The following is a 19,653-nucleotide window of genomic DNA, read 5'->3' on the forward strand; positions in this document are numbered from 1 at the left end:
AGGGAGTCCCAGGGAAAGAGAAGGGGAAAGAAAGCTTTAGAGAGCTGATTATAGTCAAGAGTTGTAATTTAGTATGGCTTCACTCTTTAAATAAAACATAAAAATGCTTCCTCAGTCCCTCTTCAAAGAATAAGAGTTCTATTTTTTGCCAGACAATAATCTGAAATTGTGTCCCCTAATTTTCTCACTTCTTCTCTCTTAAACGCAGAAAGTGTAAGTATAGTTGGGAGGGGGGTGTGGGGAGTGGGGGCTGAAAAAAATCTGCTAATAAGTCCTAGGTCTACACTGAGAAATTTATCTGCTCTTGGCTATTTCATATCTGTGTGTCCTCCACACCTGGATATGAGGATATTCCAAGGGCTATGACAAAGGTGTGTAGACATAATGGAGAAGGTGGGCATGAGGCATGGAATTTTTCTTTTTTTACTCTTTAGAAAGGCATAGGTGTACTTTAAAACCCTTGACCAAACTTTTCTTTCCATAAAACTGGATCAGGAGAAGTAGTGAAATGGTAGGCAAAAGTGAGTATAGGAAAGTCAGAAATAAAGTTCATAAAAATCTCAGGCCATTAAATATGTGTTTTCTAGGTGTTTGAAATCCAAGTTATCTAAATTTGGACGTAGATAGAACCTAGATACGGAAAAAGCAATTCTCAAAATTGGGGTTAAATTATCCTCTCTCCCAGAGATCAGAATCATGGAGAATGGTGTGTGAGGGGTTGAAACCAGGATGTACCTCTTCACCCCTACAAGAGTCCCAGCCTCAGTGACTCACCACTGTTAATGGCAACATGGTATTTGTTCAAGTGTGTGGAGCTACTGATCTAAAATAAAAGACATGCAATCCCTTAGTAATAGCTAAGTTTACCATGTTCTTAACCATGTTCACTGAAACTGGAGCAGAATAAAAGTTCAAAAATTATGAATTAATAATCGAAATTGAGGGAAAAATAGGAGTTTCAGAGGGAGCTTACTGGGCATGAAGCCATAGGTGCCAGCTTTCTGTATCTTAAGGCTTAATATCCCTAGATAAGGGACAGAGTAGATCTCCTAAATATCATAGAAGCACTTTAAGGCATATATATTGTATATCCTATTTTTCTTCAACTAGATTGTCAAATTTATTAAATTACAAGAAAAAATAGAACTATTAAGAAGATTCTCATGTTCATTCTTTAACATATTTTTACCCTACAGGCAAATATACCCAGGATGCTAAAATATGAGCAGAAAGTTACTTGGAGAGCAGGAATTAAGCACAACAGGTTAATGCCTCCATCTGCTCTCTGGAAATGTAATGGCCTCACAATTTGCCCTGGACCTGTGACATTCTGAACTATTTCTGTGTTTACTTGTGGCCGAGTGTTAACAACCATAAAATAAATCACCTCTTCCGCTGTCTTAGCTGAAGAATTAAAACAAACAAACAAACAAACAAAAACCAGACATTTCTGACAAACTACTTCTATGTTTCTCCCCCTACCAAATTGATTGTTTCTAACTTCATCATCCTTGGTTAGACTATGTAAAATCTAATGTATATATGGTGTTAATTTTTAAAAAATAAGGGAGGATTCAGGGACAGTGAGAGACATGAGATTTTGGACTGGATGACATACATTTTAAAAAATTTTAAATTATATGTATGTATGTGTGTGTGTGTATGTGTGTGTATGTATATATATATATATATATGCCCCCCCTTTACCTCACTGATATTCATAAGGTGAGCAATAACACTAAATTTTTACTTTTTGAAGTATTTTTATTTTTTAAAGTATAAGGATAAGCAAGGTATTTTATATTTATCATCCTCTCTGGGGTGCTACAGGAATTAATAGTTGTTTATGAACTATTCCCCACCCCAACTCTCTCTAGAAACAAGGTTACAGCTGGAGATGTTCTGGGGGGAGGACTAAACTAAATCTTAATAAAATAATCTGTATATTCAAGTTTTTACTCAGGAATCTTGGAAGACAAAATGTAACTGAATGTGTAGGCACACATGCAGACATGAGTTCTAAGGCCTGATATTTAGATATTCTATGCTACATATTCTACTTCAATTTAGATATTTATTCAACTTCAATCCTTATTATTAGTTTCATCACTTCCCTTGCCTCCAATATACCATCCAGCTTAATACAAAGGTTGACTTTCTTTGGGAAATACTATATTGTAAGCGCTCTGCCCCTAGTTTCTCCTAATTTTAGAGTCAGCATCACATTATCCAGAGCTGCCATCTTCCTAAAGCCCAAATCTCATCTGGTTACTTTCTTGCTTGAAACCCCCATAAGCTCCCCTCTGCTTTCACAACCCTCCTCAGCACCCTCTCCCTGGTGCTGCATTAGGTATTTTTTACTCTACTCTCACAGTCTGCTTCTCTTATTAAACAGTACTATGCTGCATGGTAACTACTGAACTAACCATCTTCTCCATGTGAGAAGATGTCCTCTAGGTCAAGGACTTTGTCCTTTTCAACTTGGTAGCCTCAGTGCCTAAAGCTTGGGGCTCAGCTCATGAAACTGTCCCCAACTTCTTCCAATGGCATTAAATCAGTCACAAATGGACTATTCAAATAAATTACTATGCAGTGAAAATACTTCTCCCAAAGGCATTTTTCAAGGGAATTGAAAGGGGTAGAGAAAACATTTTTACATATAATCAGAAGGGAAAAAAATAAGCTTTCAATGAAAATGAGTTCAATGAGGCAGGGAAAGAAGGGAATTTTGAAGGTTAGACAGTAAGTATGCAGGTTCCTGACTAAGCACACAGGCAGTCCAAGTGTGCTAAGGTACCAGGAAAACTGGGATGAAAAAAAATGGTTTATTACATAATGGCTTTAAAAGGCCACTAGGTTTTCAATCCGGAATTTAGAAATTGTATTTCAACTGTATTGAAATTCAATTCTAGAATTTCAATACAATTCTGATAAATACAGCAATCCACAGCAAGAAATACTTTTTACAGAGTGACCCAGTACACATATCCCAGTTTGTATTACATGTGTATAATGATGTTTCAATGAAACATTATTTATTCTTACTATAATCCTATGTACTCTAATTCTATTCTTTTTTAAAATGCTGGCTAGAGCCATGTTTGGCGGCTCACGCCTGTAATCCTAGCACTTTGGGAGGCTGAGGTAAGCGGACTGCCTGAGCTCAGGAGTTTGAGACCAGCCTGGGCAACATGGCAAAACCCCATCTCTACTAAAAATACAAAAAATTAGCCAGGTGTGGTGGCACGCACCTCTAGTCCCAGCTACCTGGGAAGCTCAGGCACAACAATCGCTTGATCCCAGGAACTGGAAGCTGCAGTGAGCCAAGATCATGCCACTTCACTCCAGCCTGAGCGACACAGTGAGACTCTGTCTCCAAAATAAAATAAAATAGAATAAAATTAAATTAAAATAAAATGCTGGTTAGGACACACTAAATTGATCTTGCAATCCATTAATAGGCTGTAGCTGGTCAATCCAATTTGAAAAACTTGACCTGGTAGGTAGATAGAAAAAAATCCAAGAAGATGGATTTTTCTTAATCCAGCTCTATGCAGTAAAAATTACACTGCCAGGTCTTCTTGGTAAAAACACCTGAAGTCAATTTATTTTTTAGTTTATTTATTTTTGAGATGGAGTCTCACTCTGTAGTCCAAGCTGAAGTGTAGTGGTGTGATCTTGGCTTACTGCAACGTCCACCTCCCAGGCTCAAGCGATTCTTGTGCCTCAGCCTCCTGAGTAGCTGGGACTACAGGCAAGTGCCACCACACCTGGCTATTTTTTTTTATTTTAGTAAAGACAGGGTTTCACCATGTTGCCCAGCGTGGTCTCAAACTCCTGAGCTTAGGCAATCCGCCTGCCTCGGCCTCCCAAAGTACTGGGATTACAGGTGTGAGCCACTGCACCCATTCTCAAGTCAATTTAATAGTTGTTGAAACAAACACCTCTAAACTATGTTAGCTGCGATCTGATCTGTTGGTTTGAAATGCACAGAACTCCTAACTGATAAAACCACATTAAATAGGCAGAATTGTCCCCAACTTCTTCCAATGGAAAAGTTTTGATGATTAAACATACACATTCCCACTCTTAGCTCTTAGATTGTTGTTCAAACTCTACTACTCATGCAAAAACAAGTCTACAAAGCATGCAAAGCTTCACCCTTATACACCCTTATAAAATGTTGTATACAATGGAAATGCAGATAGTTAATTCTATGTGACTTTTAAGTTTCTAATCTTAAACATCTTCTACTTCTAAATAACTTTTATTCCATTTTAGTCTTTGAAAATAAACAATAACTAATGGTTTGATTACATTCCCCTCAAACAGTACCATGAAATGCAAGAAAGCAGCATTCCAGGTTTCAATTACAGTTCCAATATTTTTGTGTTCTTGAATGAGACTGGCTGCCCTTTGCTTCAGTCTAATATGAACACAACGACCTCACTCTGTGTTGTAATCAATAGTTTCTTGCATAATGTCAATCTTTCTTACTCTCCTATCCCTCACGCTAAATTCATGCCCATCAGGTGCTGTCAATACCTTTCATCTATAGAACACTTGCAAAGAGCTGCCATAGTGCTAAGTATTTTACACAACAGAATCTCATTTAAACCTTATAGCAATCTATGACCCTCTTTTACAGATAAAAAAAACTGAAACTCAGGAAGGTTCAATAACTTGTTCAAGATCATATAGTAAGCAAGTGGAAAGGCTGAAATTTTTTTTTTTTTTTTTTTTTTGAAACAGGGTCTCTCACTTTGTCACCCAGGCTGCAGTGCAGTGGTGCGATCAGGGCTCACTGCAGCCTCTCTCTCGGGCCCAAGTCATCCTCCCACCTCACCTCCCAAGTGGCTAGGACTACAGGCATGAGCCACCAAGCCAGCTAATTTTTATATTTTTTGTAGAGGCGGGGTCTTGCCATGTTGTCCAGGCTGGTCTCAAACTCCTGGGCTCAAGTGACCCCCTCACCTCAGCCTTCCAAAAACTGGGCTTACAGGTGTTGAGACATGGCATTTAAAACCAGGCCCATCAAATCCTCCCTCAAACTTGGGGCAGTCTTTCCTCTTCTATCCATGCCCTACCTATTCAATACTCACCTCCTTTATGAGGGCTTTCTGAAAGTCACCTATTAATGGCTGATTTTTAACACTGAGGTTTATATATGCTTTCAATATTTTTATGGCTAATTTCACAAGAGATTTCATTCTCTTCCTAAAAAGCAGTACAAATTTGCTTGAGTCAAATTAAATTGTTAAAATTTAATTAAAACTGAATCTGAAGGAAAATTATGAGTAGGTACAATTCCTAATTTTAATTCTAGGTTGAGTCAAGAATGCCAAAGTGGTATAGAGATAAGATGGCATGAAACTGTGAGTATTATGGGCTACTCATTGTGTGAGGCAGGACAAATCCCTCAAGGTTGCAAGTTCCATGTTTATCACCTAAAAAATGAAAAAGTAAGCCGGGTGCGGTGGCTCACGCCTGTAATCCCAGCACTTTGGGAGGCCGAGGTGGGTGGATCACGAAGTCAAGAGATCGAGACCATCCTGGTCAACATGGTGAAACCCCGTCTCTACTAAAAATACAAAAAATTAGCTGGGCATGGTGGCGCGTGCCTGTAATCCCAGCTACTCGGGAGGCTGAGGCAGGAGAATTGCCTGAACCCAGGAGGCGGAGGTTGCGGTAAGCCGAGATCGCGCCATTGCACTCCAGCCTGGGTAACAAGAGCGAAACTCCGTCTCAAAAAAGAAAAAAATGAAAAAGTAGAATGGGTGCTTAATCAGTGGGTTGATAAAAACTTCCTGTGGTCACAACATGAATGCACTCAACAATGCTGAGCTGTATACTTGAAAATGGTTAAAGTGGTAAATTTTAATGTTTTAACCACAATAAAAAAGAAACCCAAAAAATTTCCTGTGGAATATTTTGAAAATACTGAACATGTCTAAGCCTTATTCCTATAAATTGATTCAGTGGATCTAGTGTAGGACCCAGGCATCTATATTTTTAAAAGGTTAATTCTGCTTAAGACTGATTGTATCTGATAATTCCAAAGACCCTTAGCGCTCTAATATTCAAGGCAGACCTAGCCCACACACAACAGAAATAAAAATTATGAATAACTTAAAATAAAAAGTGACTTTTAATATCTGCAAAAGTATCACAGTTCATAACAAAAACTTTAAATAGACTTTGTTTTAAATAAAAGGCATCTAAAAATGACATCCACATCTTTTTTTCATTTAGAAAATGTTTCAACACAAAGGTGAGACCCAGGTTTATAAGACCTTATTATTCAAAAAAGGGTTTCTACTGTATTTCCCATTGTTCGTAAAGATATAATTTGTGTATCTGTCTCAAATTTAATATAAAATGACATTTTCTATCATTTTAAGTGAGTTGAAATGAGGTCTAAAAACCATTCAGTCTGTAACACCCTCACACTTTACAGAAGAAAAAACAAGTGATCTTTCTAGTGTACCAAGCTGAAAGATAACTTTAAAATTACAATCAAGGCAAAAAGCAGTGGCTCACACCTGTAATCCTAGCACTTTGGGAGGCCAAAGTGAGCAGATCACTTGAGGCCAGGAGTTCCAAGCCAGCCAGGCCAACCATGGGGACCCCCCGCCATGGGTGAAACACCAGCGCTACTCGTGGCTGAGGCATGAGAATCACTTGAACCCGGCAGGTGGAGGTTGCAGAGAGCCGAGATGGCACCACTGCATTCCAGCCTGGGAGACAGAGGGAGAATCCATCTCAAAAAAATCTAACCAGTCACTCCATACGCTGGTCAAATAAAGTTGGCAAGATGAACAACGAACATTGAAAAATGATTAGTCAAGAAACAGCAATATTCTTACGTGCCTATAAAACCTCTAGAGTTGGCCAAGCGTGATGGCTCATGCCTATAAACTTAGCACTTTGGGAAGCCAAAATAGGAGAATCACTTGTGCTCAGGAGTTTGAGACCAGCCAGGGCAATATAGTGAAACCCTGTTTCCATAAAAATTGTAAAAATTAGCCAGGCATGGTGGCATGTGACTACAGTTCCAGCTACTCAGCGGCTGAAGTGGGAGGATCACATAAGCCCAGCAGGTCGAGGCTGCAGTGAGCCGTAATCACACTACTGCACTCCAACCTGGGTGATAAGAGTGAGATTCTAGGCTGGGCACGGTGGCTCACACCTGTAATCCCAGCACTTCGGGAGGCTGAGGCAGGTGGATCACTTGACGTCAGGAGTTCAAAACCAGCCTGTCCAACATGGTGAAACCCTGTCTTTACTTAAAATACAAAATTAGCCGGGCATGGTGGTGCATGCTTGTAATCCCAGCTACTCAGGAGGCTGAGGCAGGAGAATCGCTTGAACCTGGGAGGCGGCGGTTGTAGTGAGCCAAGATCGTGCCACTGCACTTCAGCCTGGGCAACAAGAACAAAACTCCATCTCAAAATAAATAAATAAATATTCTGACAATGGAAGTTCAACAATCTGTATATCAGATGAATCTGATAAATAAAATGTGCTAAAATGCCTAACTTTTAGAAGCAAATAATAATAAAGTGAACACAATGTAACAAGAACTCTTATCTACTATATTACTTAACAAATATTTCCTATTAAAAAAAAGGATTATTCACTTATTTCAGGTACAAAATCTAATGCCACATGACATGGGCATATGGGGTTATATTTGAATACAGTGTTTGGTGAGAGTCCTTGGGGAAAAAAAAAACACCCAAAACTCAGGATATGGCCAAAAAAAAAAAAAAAAAAAAGACATATTCAGTTTTTTTTCCACTTTACTTTCTTATGCAATCTTCCTAATTGCCACACCAGTTAAGACAGAGGGGGCCCCTTAAATTAATTTCCAAAATATCAGCAGAATCAGAGAAAACTCCAGTCTAAAAGAAAAAATGTCCTTTCTTTAAATAGGACCTTTGTAACAACTGAAGGGCTAAGTATCAATTTGAAGACAGGATCACTAAAATAAAGCAAATTCATTTATGAGATGCTAAATTATAATCTTACTACTGATCTAGCCACCAGTTTAGAATGAATAATGGCAAGATATGACAATAAACAAGGAAGTTATGCCTTTGGAACTTACAGCGAAATAATAATTAGCTTTTTAAAAAAAATTTGAATCAGTATGTGACATAACTAGGGGAACAAATGAAGCCAAGAGAACCAGTCCGTAGTACTAATATAAATTCCTGTTTTACAAACATCGCCAAAGGAAGAAACAGCTAGACAGCCAGTCTGTGTGTGACAAAAACTATTAAAAGACAAACTAGACCAATGAGTAACAGCATCATCTTTAAATATAAAACACCATTAAAGGCCAGGCCTGTAATCCCAGCACTCTGGGAGGCTGAGGTGGGTGGATCACCTGAGGTCAGAGTTAAAGACCAGCCTGACCAATATGGTGAAACCCTGTCTCTACTAAAAATACAAAAACAATTAGCAGGGCGTGGTGGCATGTGCCTGTAGTCCCAGCTACTCAGGAGGCTGAGACAGGAGAATTGCTTATGAACCTGGGAGGCGGAGATTGCAGTGAGCCAAGATCACGCCACGGCACTCCAGCCCGGGCAACAGAGTAAGACTCCATCTTAAAAAAAACAAAAACAAAAACCCACACCATTAGAAATCATCAAAAATCACTTCAAACTGCCTACACGTAATTACATCATGAACTTGAACAAGTAGTTTTCTGAAATACATTTTTTTTTTTTTTTTTTGAGATGGAGTTCCGCTCTTTACCCAGGCTGGAGTGCAATGGCGCGATCTCGGCTTACCGCAACCTCCGCCTCCTGGGTTCAGGCAATTCTCCTGCCTCAGCCTCTTGAGTAGCTGGGATTACAGGCATGCGCCACCATGCCCAGCTAATTTTTTTATATTTTTAGTAGAGACGGGGTTTCACCATGTTGACCAGGATGGTCTCGATCTCTTCGTGATCCACCCGCCTCGGCCTCCCAAAGTGCTGGGATTACAGGCGTGAGCCACCAAGCCCGGCCCAATGCAAAGCTTCTTTATATACTTAGTTTCTAACAACAATTTAAATGTTGAGCAACACATATTCTGTTATGTGTCCTGGTAGCATCTTGCCAAAAATGAGAACTACTAGAATAACCTTAACTGACAATGTTGCTTTTGTACTTACACTTCAAGAATTAAGAGCAAACAAAAATTAGTCACTATTCTTTTCGGACAAGGAACCCCAGCATGAAGTTTTACACTCTTAAGAAAATTATGGAAAACTAAGTCAGGACAGAAAAAGGTATTATGAAAATATCACTACATCTTGTCTAGCTGGAAACATTTTTTTAAATGAATAACCCAAAGAAAAAAATCGAGTATCTGTGCGTCGAGTATCAAATTAGTAAAGACACTGAGTTACAAGGCGGTATTGCACCTGAATATGACCGCAGGATCTCACAGCAGCAACTTTAAGAGATTTCACCTTGAAAGAATTTATCATAAAATAATCACTAACTTTGATTACCATGTGTATTTAGAGCTGGAGTACAATCCAACTCTTACCCATTTTGTGAATTTTCCAAAAAGCATTAAAATCTTAGGAAGTAGAAATCAAAGCTTTTAAAACAGTTTTTCACAACAAAATTTATTAGAAGAATAGTGGTTTTGAAAAGTCTAGCATCCAGTGAGAACTACCATACACAACATTACAGCTGGGAATGTTTCTCCAAAATGTCATGGTCAAATAATACAATGGAACCATTAAATCTTAACATGCACGAAAGAACTAGCGCTTTTGACATACAATGAAAAAAAAGGGGGGAGGGGGAACCACATGGATTAAAATTTTAAGTACTCATCACATACATTAAGACACAGTTTTAGTCCAGTCAAAAATCAGAACTGTATTAAAAAATTTAATGTAGTGCAATCAAACCAAAAAACTTAATTTGTGATCATAAGTGCTCTACTACATAAACATTGATCATAGCAAGGAACAAAAAGTTCAAATCACACAGTACAAAAAAAATCTGTAAATAAATATAAACTACAGTACAAGAGAAATATTAAATTATACAATTCCATCAAACTGTAAACAGTATATTGAAATGAGGTCCATAAGAGTAAAGGGGGTTCCTGTTTTGTTGTATGACACTTGAACTTCTAGAAATTTCAAAGTTCCCATTTTCCATATCTTCAAAGGCTATGGGTTTTTTATGTGGAGAGAATTTATTTTAGATGTAAGATATCAAATATTAAAGCAGAGGAAAATCTATTTTGTTAACCACAGAAAGTACTGCAGAAAACAAAAGTAATTTTTAAGAGACAAGTCTTAACATTAAGGATGCAAAGGACTAAAACACTGGAATTAGAACTTCACATCAGAAGAAACTTGTCACTGAGAACTTCAAGGCGACAAAATACACTGACAAAACTGTCTGCTGATATGCAGACCTAAACCTCTGCTAATTTTTTTTTGACATTTTACATACTCATGTTACAACACCAACTTTGGCAGAATCACTACTGATAAACTCAAAGCACTCCTGGCCCAATGGTTCCATCACAGTGGCCAGTGCACAAAATTCTCTAAAGACATTGCATAAACTAGAATGTAGAGGTCAGACACCCAAGGACCAGTGCTTGAATTTAGTAGTAGTTATTGTAAAAGAAGCAAGAGCCACATCAAGAAGGAACTGCATCTGTTACAGCTTACAGAGCAGTTAGGAATGTCTTTTGTTTTAGTTGTGCTGGCTATTAGTGGCATTTAAAAATATATAGTTTAACTGTGTGTGTTTGTGTATGACTGTGTGTAGTGTGCTGGCTATACATTTATGCATGTTTTTTAAAACAATACAGTTAACAGGAACCCCCATAGTATCTGCTCAGTAGTAATAACTGAATATATAGAATGCCACTATAAGAGTATGAGGCACCATGTGCTGGAGAGTTATATGCAGCTTTAAAATCTGTTTGGCTGAGTTATACCTGGATACCTGAACTGAGTTTTTAAGTTGACATTCATCAGATGTGCTACCAGCACGTTGAAATAAAAGCAAAACAGAAAAATACAAGTCACTGTTAGGTTTAAGAATAGCATCAAAGTACCTGAATTGAGTGAGAAGAGTGTGTAAACTGTCCCTGAGGGTTTTTAAACAGTGTGTACAAGCTGGATTCCTAAGAACATTAGTTTTATTAAACAGTGTGGACTGATAAAATACCAATGTCTGACAGCTTAAAGTGGAGGTTATAAAGAATTATACGCAAACACTCCAAATGTATAGTTTATACATTTTTTTCCAAGCAGCAATAAGCTGCTGCAAAGTATACATCCCATCAGAACAAGCAACATGTGGGAGTCAGATAAAGGTTTCTATCTTAGTCTGGTTTTCTGACAGCACAGCCTATCAATATCCAATGACTATTATCTTTCCTAGATCAGAATGTAACTAATTTCGACTAGTAATATAGGATTAGACTTTTAATCAAACACTTTGCTATTACATACTAAAATTCCTTAAACTTACTAATGCTGGTAATACTAACCTAGTTAATCATCCCCCCCACCTCATTTTAGAAATATACCCTTCCACAACTTAAACATTAAGATCCATTTTCAATCCTCTGGTGTAAAAAGCATGTCAGTGAATTAATATTAAAAATTTACAAAGTAAAAAGGCTTGAATTTCAGCCAAAGATTCTAAATACTGCTCATTCCCTGAAGACGTAAAGGGGGAGAGAATCCCTACCCATTTTCCTAGTGATTTATCTTTCTAAAATGGTCTGAAACAATGTTTTATTTTGGAGAATTTTCCCCCTCACCTTCTCTCAAATTCTAAATTCTTAAGCTTGAAATGCTTAATAAAATGGAGAAAATGAGGCAATCACTTGGAATTGCTAGAAAGGTACAAAATGTTGTCTTTTTCTAAAATAAGATTTATATAAATGTGATCTGACCCCATATTATGTAGTATGTTTTATATTTTTAAATAATCATCCTAAAACTTACAGTACCTAAGACTCTGAAGATAAATTAAGACTTTAGTGTTGTAACAGAAAAAGTGCTGAATTATCCCTTTTCTAGTACTTTAGACATTTTGGACAAGTGCTTTCCTAGTAACAGTGAAGTTTACTATATAACCTTCGCCACCAAGCAGGAAAAAGAAAAAGTCACTTGGATGAAAAAAAAAAAAAAAAAAAAAAGACTTTTAAAAGTGTAGCACCGGGTATACCAAATAATAGAAGTTGTTTCACTCATTCTGAGGGGGTAAAAATATTCTAGATTGAAATTCTATTTGGCTATTGACTGTTAAAAATCCCTGCTCTACTGTGTCAGTGTCCTGTGTTCAACGACCCCCAACCCCCCACCCCTAGTCCCCTTACACACTATCCACTGAGAATCTAATCTCTAAAGAGATTATTTTAAAATTTATGTTGTCAGGACATACCTGAGAAAGGGTGCAATTATGCAGAACAAGGAATCCAAGACTGCACTAATACTGGTTACAGGTTCATAAATTCTTTCCCAAGACAAATCTAAAAAGTTTAAGAGGTATGGATCTTCAAATATGTCTAACTGCTTTAGATTTTTTGGTATGTGTGTAGGGTCATTTCCAGTGTTGATCATCTCGAGTCCGTTCAACGACAGTTCAAGATGGGGTAAAAGAGTTCATTTCCACATTCAAATAACAGAGATTAAATATTATAACAATATTTGCTACATCCAATAAATCTATGATTAACTAAAAGTGCTTCCTTTTCAGTTTTTCTTGATACAGCTCAAAACGAACTGGAAACTGTAAAATAACCCCCAACAGTTGCAGAATTAACTCATGTTCTATTGTCAAATCAACATTAATTAGCCTCGATTATCATTTTTAAACAATCTAAGAGATTTCTCTATCAAATCAGGATGGCCTAACTTTACCATATTATCTTGCGACTCATTTTTAGTATTCTAGGGAAGAATCTTTAGCCTCCTCTCCGAAGTCTACATGCTTTTTCCATCCTACTCCACCATCCCCACCCCAATCTCCTTCATAACACTTAGGGCTTATAGCTACAGTGCTATGTTATAGGGCTAATGTCTGCTTCTTCAAAAGGTGACTGCAAGATTATTCAGGAATGAGGGTACACAAATAATGTCCTCCATTTTTCTTTCCATCACCATGTTCACAAATCCTATTCAAGTCTCCAGTACAGAACTAAACCAAAATAAACAAAGAAGAAAGAGCCTGGAGTTCTGTCTTCCTTGGACCACAATTGTACTTTTTTCCTTTTCAGTAGATTTTGAAAGCAATTAAAAAAAAAATCCCTAGATAGCTATATAGTCTCCTAAATGGGCTGTTCTGAAGCCATGAAGTTTTTAGTAATACTGGCCTGACCAAAGCATTAATGAAGACCAAATTCTAATTAAAGTTAACAAGGAAAACAAGCTTTGATATCTTCAAGAAGGCCAAAATTTAACCTATAACTTTCAATATCTCCTATAAAACATAAAGTGGAGCACAATTCTCTCTGTTGCCATATTCTATCACCAATGACAGCAACCTGAATATGCAGAAAAGAATAGTTTATATGAAAACAACCTCTGGAATTCAAAGAAGAATTTTAAAAGCAAAAATGCATGGTCTCAACAGGAAATCTACCAAAATAAAAGTTGTTAAAGAAAATGACTCCGATCTGCAATATATATAACTGCTATAACTCAAAATATTTTCAGCTTTTGATATTATTGAGCTGACTTAATTTGTTTAATGAAAATAAATGAATCCATGCTTCACTATTATGGGTCAATGAGATCTAAGAGAATCACAAAGACTTAGAACCAGGCCTGGCACTATGTGCTTACTTGCGGGTAGGGGGAGAACACGTAGCTCACTAGCAGCTCAAAGGTTGCTATGTACTGCCTAATGACAGAAGGTAGTTATGATACGGGTGTTAACAGGTAGTTGTTTTTAGTCTAATTTAGAGTTCTCTCCGAAACTTGGGAACTAAACTTCTCATTGTGCCTTTAATAGTTTTATCGTCTGATCACACATAGCTCATATTATAGCTAAGGTAAATGTTGGGGAAAAGAAATGCCAATTGATCAAGGTAATGGTTTATGTAAGATAACCAGAGTTCTAAAAGCACTTCAATATTGTAAAGTAAAAGTGTACCAAATAAAGCTAATACACACTTCACACTTGTTGAGCTTGCTCACCAGAACTGAACAGTAATTAACTTCACATAAGGACCCCTATTATCACACAAAGCCTTACTCATATTCATGATCTGCTGCAGCAAAGGTATTATCAAGCAACATCTAAACTTCAGAACAACAAACTTAATATTAAAAAGTATTATACACAAATATAAATTATTTTTCCTGAAAGAGTGACCTTGTCCTTCATGGTATTTGGGGAACAGAAAAAAAGTATATAGCTCATCATAAACATAATTCAGAGTCACTGATAAGCTTACTGAACAAAGTAATATACTACATTACCATCAAACTGAATGACTACGCTGTCTCAGAAATGAGAAAGCTAAAGATAAAATACCAACTAGATATCCTTCCACTGAATTATTTAGTGTTTTTGATTTTATAGTGCCATAGCTTATCTACCCTATATCAAGGTTCTCTGAAAATGCAAAAAATTATTTTAAATACATTATTTCCTATCAATAGTTCCAAGAATGTTATATATTAATAATTTAAGTAATGTTATCATCTGCCTACTGGAAAATGTGAGGAAAAACGGCTTTCGTGATAAAGACAGTTGTGAACTACACTTTCCCATACCATAAAAATGGTCAACTGTTGTTTGGGCCATGCAAAACTCTGATTAGCAGAAATTAAGCATGCTAATAAACCAATCTCTATCACACATTTGTGAGGACATCCCCAAACTAGAATATCTACACTGAAAGTGCCAATACAGAATAGTGGCAAATCAAGAGAGAAATCAAATATTAAGGAATCACTGCGGCACCAAGACTGACAAACAGCCATGTGATGAGCCACCTCCGAGAAATGATATAATGGAACTCTGAACACAAAATTTAACATTAAAAGTGCACCTGAATATTACAAACTAACTTTACAAAACCTATAATAAGGTAAAATATATATCTTTTGAAATATTCCAGCAGCTTCTGTTTTTTTTTTTTTTAAGTTTTTCTTTTTTGAGAGGCTCATGAAATTTAAAAGGGACCACTAGCTAATTTCAACCATGCTTCACAAAACAATAATGGCTATTTTATATTGCAGTTACCAATGTAATGCAATTAGTGCTTTAAAATAATCTATACTCAAAAAAAGAGAGAGAAAGAGAGAGACCTTTGGAGGAAATACGCTTATTCAAAAGCTTCTTGAAAAAGAAAATTTACCTGAATATCAAGTCATGACTGATCTCAAGTGTAATGTTTAAAAGCTTCACAGACATGAATATTACAATCTTCAGGTCTCAGGACTTTTAATCTGAGAAAGTTTAGAGTTTGGTTTGTTTTTTAAATTCACTTTCTAACCAAAACAAATCATAGAATTACTCAAATTTTCACTATTTACAACTCTCAGCCTACAATCTGAAATGACACAATACAAGTTCTCTTATTTAAACTGCAGCATTAAAGGGTAGGCACACCATTCTTCTGCTGCTCGATTGTCATCCACTGAAACACACATAGAAAATATTTATGTTAGTAAAATGATCACTCCATGTACACTACAATGACAAAATTTACATAACTCAACTCATACATCACTTATATAGACTACCACATAGGATTAAACCTCTCTGAACAGTAAACTCTACAAAAGTTGAACTTTTAGGGCCAGATTTTTAATGGGCCTTTAGCGATGTCTTTCTGAGAGGGAATAAAAGCAAGCACAAATTAACTTTCTCAAAGGACCTTTTTGCAGCAATCCTGGGCTACTGAATATCCCAAACATTACGCAAAAAGGTACTATGGCTGCAATTAATTGTGTGCTGACAAATTCTTGAGTGTGTAACAAAGGAGGTGTTCCTTCATAAGCTCAGCCCTTTGCTTTCAGCAAACTTCCTATGATTTCCTTCAATTGCAGATGAAAATCATACATTTCCTAAGGAATTTTTATTGCAACTTCCAGCGAGGTGACAAAATATTGTAGAATCATAAAATGCTACTAAACCCAAACTGCTTTTTCTGTTAAGTACAGAAAACTAAGAGGAAACAGGCTCAGTTATCCACTGATTAAACTGCTACAAAAATAACCAAATCGAGAAGAACCCACACCCAAGCTATGTCAAGAATGAGCAGTGCATGTATTTTAATAACAGCAATGGTGTGCCTAACCTTTGAACACATAGGTTGCTGAGGGAAAACTTAACCTAATTTAATTAACTGCTCCAAAGTTTCCAGGCAAGAATTTATGCCTTGGAAATATCTGGACCTCCCCTCATACTGAACATCTGAAATCAACCTCAATCTAACCAACCCTCCAAGTTTGATTTTATTTTACACTGAAACTCCAATAATGTTTGTTTTTGGTTAAGCATTTAGAAGGGCCTGATCACCTTTCTCAGCAGATTAGAACATACAGTATATGTGGTGTGGATTTTGTTTTGCACAAATAGTAAATTTTAATCTGATCACAATGAAAAATTAAATTCCATGGGCTCTGCTTAGTTCTTGCAAAAACTGCAGAAAAAAAAACTTTCCTTACTATAATTTTAAAAGCCCATCTCAAAAAAAGCTTAGATATTCTTCAAGGAGTGCTTATACAAACATGATCTCAAAGGTCCTGAACTGTGTGCTAAACAACCATGAATATCGGCTAATTATCAGAAAAAGTCAAGAAGGGGGTATTATGTAGGATGCCAAAAAAAAAAAAAAGAAAAAAAAATTCTAACCAACAAAATTAAATAAAAACTAAAAGAACAACCTCTCTCACCCTTCTACTGGTATTGGACTAGTTAAAAAAGGAATTCCAATGAGCTTGACTTCTGATTGAATTATTGTTAGAACTGATATGCATGCTAATCATATCAGGTTACCTTGGGGTTGTGTTTTTTCTCTCATCACAAACATGGATCTTCATTAATGTGGATACTGGGCAGACTACTGAGGCTGCAAAATCTAAGCATCACTTTTGCAGTATCATAATTACTTATTTCTTTCCTTATTTCTCCCATCCCCAATAAACAGATCTTGAATATCTTAATCTAGTTGCTGCAATGATATTCAGTCAGTTAGCACATCAATTCTGTAAAAGGACTGAAGAATACAAAGAAACCTAGTTTGCTAAAATGAGGCATCCTCCATTGTTTTATGTAATGTACCCTGACTGCTCCTGAGTAAATACGGAGCTCGTCCTCCATGAGATAAGGCTACATCCTCACTTGTTGGTGAGACCAAATTCTACCCTTAGAAAATCTCAAATGAAATCACAGCAAAGGTAGTGTTCAAAGTAATTAACTGAAGTATTTCTGAAGGTAGTGTGTGCACATTTTCCACCGCCTTCCCCTCTGGGTGAGCACTAATAGCTTGCTAATTTGTTAAGTAAATCGAATAGTGAGAAGAAAATTATAAAATGTAACTATAAATATAGGACCCAATAATTATGTCACTGAAAAAACAAATTTCTCAAATTCAACGTTCATTATTCTTCTTAGTTTTTCTTTAGTTTAATCCTTCAATTAGTTGAATCGTAGATGAAAAATGTGAATAATTTTGTATTATAAGATGGCTTTCCAATTTGCAGTGATAAAGCTCCCAGTATGACAGACGTGGTTTCTAAAAGGGGGCTTTTTTTCCTCTTCTTTTTTAAAAAGTAAAAACAAATATAACTTAGAAAAAAAACAAACAAACAAAAAGAAGAGCATGCAGGCTCTACAGGCAAGGAGTCCACTTCCATGTATCTGTTCTCTTGTGAGGTAACTCAATTCTCTTTTGTAGAGAAACATGCAAAAGGCCAAACATATTCCGAGCCATACTGCACATGAAAAATTTAAAATATGCAACATTCGGAATGCACATTTCATCTCTGTACACACAAGTCAATGCAAAATTTGCAAAGAAACAAGTGTCACAGTAAATGAAATTATGTGCAAACAATGATAGCTGAACAATGATGCAGTAGTGCTCACCCAGTTTGTACAGTAATTGGCACTCTACAGTATTCCTACTCATTTTTTGATTCATTTGCACTTTGTGCTGCCTCTCCCTGGGGATCTAATTCAATCTTTACAGAAACATCTGGCCCCTCCGACCTCATTAATTTCATCTTTTTCTTTGGAGGGTTTTTCAAAGTGCCCAGCCTCTCCTTTACTTTGTACTCCAGTGTACTGTGGGGAATCCCATAAATACTCTGAGCTTTGGAAACACTCATTTTTCCACTCATAACCACTGAGATTGCTTCCTCCAGTATCTCACTGTTGTACTGTCTGTAACGCCCTCTTTTCTTCCGAGGCTGCTTGGAGCCAGGGTCTCCTTCTTGATCCGAAGTGGGATATGGCTGTCCAGAGGTAGACTGCTCAGCATCTGAGCCCCAAGAATCGGGTCCAGCATCTAACATGCTTTTTCTATTTTGTTTTGGAAGAATAGCCCTTAATTTTTTACTAAGCGCGCTCTCCGTTTGTGAACCCATTACCAAAGAGCTATAGCTGTACTGATCACCAGTGCGAGACTCCCAAGAAAGATCCATTCCTCGAACTTGTGGTATCTTTAAATCTACAGGAGATGAATGGCTCACATCCTTTTTTCCATCTTGTTTTGCTTGAAGTGCCATTTTTGGAAAGGCAGAGTTTTCTGCAAGAAAAGGAAGGTCACTGATGTTGCTGAGTGCACCATTTCCCCTGAACTTCATACGGCTGAGGTTGAACTCATAATGTGGTTTTGCCCAAGAGGCTTCCCTGGATAATATTAAGTGCTGTCCATGATTCTGTAATCCAGATGGCCCAAGGCTGGCAGTTGTGGACAATTGGTTTCTGCTCAGTAGTTCTTCACTAATCTGCAGGGATCGAGCCAGTGGAACTTTGAGTGATGTGGAGTGTCCAAAACCTTCCCTGGTTCCATCCTGTAAGCTTCTTGGAGGTACCCCATCACCACTCCGAAGTCCGTCTGGGCGGTACTGGCTGGGTCTCCCAGGTCGCCTAATTGGATGGAAGGAAACTGATGTGAGCAGGACTTGCACAGGTAGGGAGGGATGGGTGAGGGGACCACTCCTTTATTAGAAGGCCTTGCTTGGGTAACATCACTTTGTGTTATTTATTTATTTTTCTCTAAAATTAAAAAAAAATGGTCTCAGCAGTTAGTTTTAAAACTCGTTCACAAAAAAGGAAAAAGAAAAAAGAAAAAAATCAGGAGCTTTTTGGGCAAAGAAAAATTAAACCTGTCAGCTGGTCTCTGGTTGGGTTCACAAATTTTCGGAGAAAAAGTTTCGCGCAACTGTCTGAAAATAGCATCTTAATTATTAATTACAAAGTAATCATCAGTCTCCATAGATCTACACAGAATTGTGTTACCAATGTGACGTTACCACTAAACAAGTACAGTAATAAAAGAGTAAGCCAAATTATTTATTTTAATTCAATATATTCAACATTCATGACAACTAGTTTTAAAACTGGAACCATATACATTATTGGAACCCATAGATAATTCCTCATTTATCCCACAAACATGTTGACGTTCATCATCAAAAAATCA

General features: G+C 37.0%; 1 protein-coding gene across 9 annotated transcripts in view; it reads right to left on the reverse strand.

Annotated features, from left to right (window-relative positions):
• The window catches only part of LCOR (ligand dependent nuclear receptor corepressor), a 142,333-nt gene that overhangs the window by 12,498 nt on the left and 110,182 nt on the right, over positions 1-19,653 (reverse strand). For 2 of the 9 annotated variants that reach the window (XM_012439409.3, XM_012439408.2), the window contains one exon: positions 9,607-19,097. The exons of the other annotated variants lie outside the window; for them this stretch is intronic. In XM_012439409.3, coding sequence (XP_012294832.1) covers positions 18,128-19,097 — 970 coding nt within the window. In that variant the 3' untranslated portion in view covers positions 9,607-18,127. Of the gene's footprint in view, positions 1-9,606; positions 19,098-19,653 lie in introns of those variants that run through there. 9 annotated transcript variants of the gene reach the window in all.

Source organism: Aotus nancymaae, unplaced genomic scaffold, assembly GCF_030222135.1.
Source record: "Aotus nancymaae isolate 86718 unplaced genomic scaffold, 86718_ANA_hifiasm-v0.15.2.pri h1tg000010l, whole genome shotgun sequence".
Taxonomy (NCBI): domain Eukaryota; kingdom Metazoa; phylum Chordata; class Mammalia; order Primates; family Aotidae; genus Aotus; species Aotus nancymaae.